This window comes from Oncorhynchus masou, unplaced genomic scaffold (genome assembly GCF_036934945.1).
Source record: "Oncorhynchus masou masou isolate Uvic2021 unplaced genomic scaffold, UVic_Omas_1.1 unplaced_scaffold_587, whole genome shotgun sequence".
Classification (NCBI taxonomy): domain Eukaryota; kingdom Metazoa; phylum Chordata; class Actinopteri; order Salmoniformes; family Salmonidae; genus Oncorhynchus; species Oncorhynchus masou.
In genome coordinates, this window is record NW_027012291.1 from 224,579 (window position 1) to 233,081 (window position 8,503).

The 8,503-nt window shown below is 40.0% G+C and overlaps 1 protein-coding gene across 1 annotated transcript in view; it reads left to right on the plus strand.

The window, feature by feature from the left end:
* LOC135536273 (voltage-dependent T-type calcium channel subunit alpha-1I-like) overlaps nt 1-5,857 on the plus strand; it is a 197,887-nt gene extending 192,030 nt beyond the window's left edge. Inside the window, exon 36 of the mRNA XM_064962633.1 lies at nt 5,699-5,857. Coding sequence (XP_064818705.1) covers nt 5,699-5,857 — 159 coding nt within the window. The remainder of the gene's footprint in view (nt 1-5,698) is intronic.
* Nucleotides 5,858-8,503: the final 2,646 nt, after the last annotated feature.

An 8,503-nucleotide genomic window follows, 5' to 3' on the forward strand; every position in this document is an offset into this window, starting at 1 on the left:
GGGCCTCTGTACTCCTATGTACTCCTAAAATCTGCAGTTTACAGCTACAATAGTAATTTACAACAAAACATTAACAATGTCTACACTGAATTTTGGATCAATTTGATGTTATTGGACAAATGTGCTTTTCTTTCAAAAACAAGGACATTTCTAAGTGACGCCAAACCTTTGAACGGTACTGTATATATTCCCATTCCATACTAGATTGTGTGTATTAGGTTTTGTTGTGGAATTGTTAGATATTATCCGTGAGATACTGCTGAACTGTCAAATCTATAAGCATAAACATTTCACTACACTCACAACATCTGCTAACCATGTGTATGTGACCAATAACATTTGATTTGACAACACAACTGGCTCAAACGCATTAATCTTGAAAGAAATTCCACAAATGAACCATTAACAAGGCACACCTGTTAATTGAAATGCATTCCAGGTGACTACCTCATGAAGCTGGTTGAGAGAATGCCAAGAGGGTGCAAAGCTGTCATCAAGGAAAAGGTTGGCTACTTTGAAAAATCTCAAATCTCAAATATATTTTGATTTGTTTAACACTTCTTTGGTTACTGCATGATTCCATGTGTTATTTCATAGTTTTGATGTATTCACTATTATTCTACAATGTAGAAAATAGTCAAAATAAAATCCAAAATAAAACTAATTCAAAATCCAAAATAATGACTGGTACTGTGTACAACTCATTACAGGCCAACTCATACATTTACCTACAATACAGTGAGTGTGCGCCCGGAGATAGGAAGGTTGGAATTTTGATCCCCGGTCGAGGCATACTCCTTGGCACTCAGCATTAAGGAAATAGATTGGGAGTAAGTCCCCGAGACACATAGACGAGCGTCCTATCCAGGGGGTGTACTTGTACATCAAGCTGCCTCACGCTACAGAAACAGGAAATAGGCTCCTGATGCTATGAACCGTTCCTCACACAAGGTGCATACTGTACTTGGTACTTTTGTGAACACCAGTAGGAAACATGAAGATCCATTCTATAAAGCATTCTGACTTCTGAAGCAAATAAGAATACATTAACATTTTGACTAGGTTTAACCAGACTAGGTTTAACCAGACTAGGTTTAACCAGACTAGGTTTACCAGACAAGGTTTACCGGAATAGGTTTAACCAGACTAGGTTTACCAGACAAGGTTTACCAGAATAGGTTTAACCAGACTAGGTTTACCAGACGAGGTTTAACCAGACTAGGTTTAACCAGACTAGGTTTAACCAGACTAGGTTTACCAGACGAGGTTTAACCAGACTAGGTTTACCAGACTAGGTTTAACCAGACTAGGTTTACCAGACGAGGTTTACCAGACTAGGTTTAACCAGACTAGGTTTAACCAGACGAGGTTTAACCAGACTAGGTTTAACCAGACTAGGTTTAACCAGACTAGGTTTAACCAGAATAGGTTTACCAGACTAGGTTTAACCAAACTAGGTTTGACCAGACTAGGTTTGACCAGACTAGGTTTAACCAGATTAGGTTTAACCAGACTAGGTTTGACCAGACTAGGTTTGACCAGACTAGGTTTAACCAGATTAGGTTTAACCAGACTAGGTTTAACCAGACTAGGTTTAACCAGACTAGGTTTGACCAGACTAGGTTTGACCAGACTAGGTTTAACCAGACTAGGTTTAACCAGACTAGGTTTAACCAGACTAGGTTTACCAGACTAGGTTTACCAGACTAGGTTTAACCAGACTAGGTTTACCAGACTAGGTTTAACCAGACTAGGTTTACCAGACTAGGTTTAACCAGACTAGGTTTACCAAACTAGGATTACCAGACTAGGTTTAACCAGACTAGGTTTAACCAGACTAGGTTTACCAAACTAGGATTACCAAACTAGGTTTAACCAGACTAGGTTTACCAGACTAGGTTTACCAGACTAGGTTTAACCAGACTAGGTTTACCAGACTAGGTTTACCAAACTAGGATTACCAGACTAGGTTTAACCAGACTAGGTTTACCAGACTAGGTTTAACCAGACTAGGTTTACCAGACTAGGTTTACCAGACTAGGTTTAACCAGACTAGGTTTACCAGACTAGGTTTAACCAGACTAGGTTTAACCAGACTAGGTTTACCAGACTAGGTTTAACCAGACTAGGTTTAACCAGACTAGGTTTACCAGACTAGGTTTAACCAGACTAGGTTTACCAGACTAGGTTTAACCAGACTAGGTTTAACCAGACTAGGTTTACCAGACTAGGTTTAACCAGACTAGGTTTAACCAGACTAGGTTTACCAGACTAGGTTTACCAGACTAGGTTTAACCAGACTAGGTTTACCAGACTAGGTTTACCAGACTAGGTTTAACCAGACTAGGTTTACCAGACTAGGTTTACCAGACTAGGTTTAACCAGACTAGGTTTACCAGACCAGAGTCTGCCCTTGATGAAGAAGCGTTGGTGGTTTGTCAGGAGCAGCCTGTGATGATCATTCCTGCTGTGTGTTTTAGTTTCTCAGTGTGATGGTGATTCACATCATCAAGCCTGAAGACAGAAGATCCAGGCAGCGTCTAGCGCTCTGTATGAACACACACGGTGTTAACACACCTCGTTGATCTCCGTGTGTGTGTGTGTGTGTGTGTGTGTGTGACATCTACCCCCTGGGGCCTGTCCCTGTCAGTGTGTTTGATTTCCTGTCTGTCAAACTCAACATCTTGGCACTCCACTTCCTGTAGTCAGCCCTCCAACAGAGATGCTCATTCTAGGGCAGGCCATTTCTATGGTATTTCAAGGCTTTCTCGCTTTCACTCTCTGTCCCTCTGTCGCTCACTTTCTCTCTTTCTCTCTTTCACACCCTCCTCCCTTCTCTCTCTTTCACACTCTCTCCCAAGCCGTCTTAGTTGTGTAAAATGTATCTCCCTCTCATCTCTCTCATTCTCTCTTTATGCTTCCGTTTTTTTGTAACCCATAGTGAAGATGATTCATTCTGTTCTCTTTTCTTAACCCATAGTGAAGATGATTCATTCTGTTCTCTTTTCTTAACCCATAGTGAAGATGATTCATTCTGTTCTTTTTTCGTAACCCATAGTGAAGATGATTCATTCTTTTCTCTTTTCATAACCCATAGTGAAGATGATTCATTCTGTTCTCTTTTCATAACCCATAGTGAAGATGATTAATTATGTTCTCTTTTCATAACCCATAGTGAAGATTATTCATTCTGTTCTCTTTTCATAACCCATAGTGAAGATGATTAATTATGTTCTCTTTTCGTAACCCATAGTGAAGATGATTCATTCTGTTCTTTTTTCGTAACCCATAGTGAAGATGATTCATTATGTTCTCTTTTCATAACCCATAGTGAAGAAGATTCATTCTGTTCTATTTTCTTAACCCATAGTGAAGATGATTCATTCTGTTCTCTTTTCATAACCCATAGTGAAGATGATTCATTCTGTTCTCTTTTCATAACCCATAGTGAAGATGATTCATTATGTTCTCTTTTCGTAACCATTAGTGAAGATGATTCATTCTGTTCTCTTTTCATAACCCATAGTGAAGATGATTCATTCTGTTCTCTTTTCATAACCATTAGTGAAGATGATTCATTCTGTTCTCTTTTCATAACCCATAGTGAAGAAGATTCATTCTGTTCTATTTTCATAACCCATAGTGAAGATGATTAATTATGTTCTCTTTTCATAACCCATAGTGAAGATTATTCATTCTGTTCTCTTTTCATAACCCATAGTGAAGATGATTAATTATGTTCTCTTTTCGTAACCCATAGTGAAGATGATTCATTCTGTTCTTTTTTCGTAACCCATAGTGAAGATGATTCATTATGTTCTCTTTTCATAACCATTAGTGAAGATGATTCATTCTGTTCTCTTTTCATAACCCATAGTGAAGATGATTCATTCTGTTCTCTTTTCATAACCCATAGTGAAGATGATTCATTCTGTTCTCTTTTCATAACCCATAGTGAAGATGATTCATTCTGTTCTCTTTTCATAACCCATAGTGAAGAAGATTCATTCTGTTCTATTTTCTTAACCCATAGTGAAGATGATTCATTCTGTTCTCTTTTCATAACCCATAGTGAAGATGATTAATTATGTTCTCTTTTCGTAACCCATAGTGAAGATGATTCATTCTGTTCTTTTTTCGTAACCCATAGTGAAGATGATTCATTATGTTCTCTTTTCATAACCATTAGTGAAGATGATTCATTCTGTTCTCTTTTCATAACCCATAGTGAAGATGATTCATTCTGTTCTCTTTTCATAACCCATAGTGAAGATGATTCATTCTGTTCTCTTTTCATAACCCATAGTGAAGATGATTCATTCTGTTCTCTTTTCATAACCCATAGTGAAGAAGATTCATTCTGTTCTATTTTCTTAACCCATAGTGAAGATGATTCATTCTGTTCTCTTTTCATAACCCATAGTGAAGATGATTCATTCTGTTCTCTTTTCATAACCCATAGTGAAGATGATTCATTATGTTCTCTTTTCGTAACCATTAGTGAAGATGATTCATTCTGTTCTCTTTTCATAACCCATAGTGAAGATTATTCATTCTGTTCTCTTTTCATAACCCATAGTGAAGATGATTAATTATGTTCTCTTTTCGTAACCCATAGTGAAGATGATTCATTATGTTCTCTTTTCATAACCATTAGTGAAGATGATTCATTCTGTTCTCTTTTCATAACCCATAGTGAAGATGATTCATTCTGTTCTCTTTTCATAACCCATAGTGAAGATGATTCATTCTGTTCTCTTTTCATAACCCATAGTGAAGATGATTCATTCTGTTCTCTTTTCATAACCCATAGTGAAGATGATTCATTATGTTCTCTTTTCGTAACCATTAGTGAAGATGATTCATTCTGTTCTCTTTTCATAACCCATAGTGAAGATGATTCATTCTGTTTTCTTTTCATAACCCATAGTGAAGATGATTCATTATGTTCTCTTTTCGTAACCATTAGTGAAGATGATTCATTCTGTTCTCTTTTCTTAACCCATAGTGAAGATGATTCATTATGTTCTCTTTTCGTAACCATTAGTGAAGATGATTCATTCTGTTCTCTTTTCATAACCCATAGTGAAGATGATTCATTATGTTCTCTTTTCATAACCCATAGTGAAGATGATTCATTCTGTTCTCTTTTCATAACCCATAGTGAAGATGATTCATTCTGTTCTGTTGTTTAATTAAACATTATCTTGAAAGTGTCCTGTTATTTCTAACTCTCATAGGTAGAGCCAAGCACACGCACACACGAACACACACACGAGCACACACACACCACAAGCACACACACACACGAGCACACACACGAGCACACACAAGCACACACACACACGAGCACACACACACACACTTCCCCATATAGACTCAATGGCACAAGGCAGGGGAGATCCAAGACAAATGCTGCCCATACTAAACATTGTTTGTGTTTTAAGAGCTAATGCGCATCGACAACTTCCATTCAAATATATTCACCAGATATTCCATTGAATAGAATCCAGTGACAGGATATTCTACAGGATCAATGTGCTGCATCGAGAGGTTCTGCTTCTAATTAAAATAACCCAGAGTTAAAATGTCTTTCAAGTAGAGGTTGGAGTTTCAATTAGATATTGAATAGCTGGTATTTGTGTGTACGTGTGAGAGTGTGTGGGTGTTCCTGTCTTTCTCTGTGTGCACTGCCAAGCTCCAGCTATTGACTGGCAGTCTGCCCTCCTCCCCTCACACTCTCCACTACCCTCAGAGAGATGGACACCCACACAGAGACACACAGAAAGGTTACAGGCGGGCATGCAACTCAGCAGGGAATCAACGATTGGCCAGCTCGGAGGTCCTGGGTGGGTAAGTGTTGGCGCTGACCTCATTTGATTGGCTGCCCTCCCAGCTGGCCTCCCATCCACCACTGCACCATAGCCAATCACACCCCACTGTGACCCCCCTCTTGGTTGGCTCAATAGTCCAACTGTCTCAACTACTGCTTCAAGCAATAACATGTACTCTGAGGTCTGGGAAGTCTTCGTACTCAAACACACATGCACAGAGAGAGACAGAGAGACAGAACAGAGAGAGAGAGAGAGAGAGAGAGAACAGAGAGAGAGAGAGAGACAGAACAGAGAGAGGCAGAGACAGAACAGAGAGAGAGAGACACAGACAGACAGACAGAGAGACAGAGAGAGAGAGACAGAACAGAACAGAGAGAGACAGAACAGAGAGAGAGAGGGAGGGAGAGAGAGAGATAGAGAGATGGAGAGAGAGACAGAACAGAGAGAGAGAGAGACAGAGAGAGAAAGAGAGATAGAGACAGAGAACAGAGAGAGACAGAGACAGAGAAGGAGAGACAGAGAGAGAGAGAGAGAGAAAAAGAGAGAGAGAGACAGAACAGAGAGAGAGAACAGAGAGAGAGAGAGATAGAACAGAGAGACAGAGAACAGAAAGAGAGAGAGACAGAAGAGAGAGACAAGGCAAGAAGGGCATTCTATGCCATCAAAAGAAACATAAATTTCAACATACCAATTAGGATTTGGCTAAAAATACTTGAATCAGTCATAGAGCCCATTGCCCTTTATGGTTGTGAGGTCTGGGGTCCGCTCACCAACCAAGACTTCACAAAATGGGACAAACACCAAATTGAGACTCTGCACGCAGAATTCTGCAAAAATATCCTCCGTGTACAACGTAGAACACCAAATAATGCATGCAGAGCAGAATTAGGCCAATACCCACTAATTATCAAGGTCCAGAAAAGAGCCGTTAAATTCTATAACCACCTAAAAGGAAGCGATTCCCAAACCTTCCACAACAAAGCTATCACCTACAGAGAGATGAACCTGGAGAAGAGTCCCCTAAGCAAACTGGTCCTGGGGCTCTGTTCACAAACACAAACACACCCTACAGAGCCCCAGGACAGCAGCACAATTAGACCCAACCAAATCATGAGAAAACAAAAAGATAATTACTTGACACATTGGAAAGAATTAACAAAAAACAGAGCAAACTTAAATGCTATTTGGCCCTAAACAGAGAGTACCCAGTGGTCAGAATACCTGACCACTGTGACTGACACAAACTTAAGGAAAGCTTTGACTATGTACAGACTGAGTGAGCATAGCCTTGCTATTGAGAAAAGCCGCTGTAGGCAGACATGGCTCTCAAGAGAAGACTGGCTATGTGCTCACTGCCCACAAAATGAGGTGGAAACTGAGCTGCACTTCCTAACCTCCTGCCAAATGTATGACCATATTAGAGATACATATTTCCCTCAGATTATACTCAATTTTGATATACTCCCATATCTACTGGGTGAAATACCAGAGTGTGCCATCACAGCAGCAAGATTTGTGACCTGTTGCCACAGTGAAGAACAAACACTATTGTAAATACAACCCATATTTCTGCTTATTTATTTTCCCCTGTGTACTTTAACCATTTGTACATTGTTACAACACTGTATATATACATAATGACATTTGTAATGTCTTTATTCTTTTGGAACTTCTGTATGTGTAATGTTTACTGTTCATTTTTATTTAACTTTTGTACATTATCTACCTCACCTGATTTGGCAATGTTAACACATGTTTCCCATGCCAATAAAGCCCTTGAATAGAAATTGAATTAAGAGAACAGAGAGACAGAGAGAGAGAGAGCAAGACAGAGAGACAGACAGAGAGACAGAGAGAGAGCAAGACAGAGAGACAGACAGAGAGACAGACAGAGAGTGAGTGAGAGAGAGACAGAGAGAGAGCGATATCTCAGAGAGAGAGAGAGGCAGAGAGAAAGTGATATCTCAGAGAGAGAGCGAGGCAGAGAGAAAGTGATATCTCAGAGAGAGAGAGAGAGGCAGAGAGAAAGCGATATCTCAGAGAGAGAGAGAGGCAGAGAGAAAGTGATATCTCAGAGAGAGAGAGAGGCAGAGAGAAAGCGATATCTCAGAGAGAGAGAGAGAGGCAGAGAGAAAGCGATATCTCAGAGAGAGAGAGGGGCAGAGGGAAAGTGATATCTCAGAGAGAGAGCGAGGCAGAGAGAAAGCGATATCTCAGAGAGAGAGAGGGGCAGAGAGAAAGTGATATCTCAGAGAGAGATGGTAAAGAGAGAGCTATGGGGAAAGTTACTGAGAAATAAAGAGATGCTAGAGAGAGATACAGGAAGATGGAGAGATCCTCTCCTTATTTCTCCTCCTCCAGTTTAAAAATACCAGGCTGAGAGACAATATTCTAGACAGTATATCACCACCCACTGTCATTCTACATCCTAAGTCGTCTCTCTCTCTCTCTCTCTCTCCACCCTCCCACCCTCCCACCCTCCCACCCTCCCACCCTCCCACCCTCCCACCCTGGCTTAGTAAATTACATTTTGCTCAGGCAGGTTTTAGTTCTATAAGTAAGTGTGTGTGTTCTTGTCTCTAGGTGTTTTAATTACGTAGCTAACACTGATAGCAAGACGAGATTGGACTTGCTGATGGTCCTGTGTTTAAAACAGATGGTTATTTTTA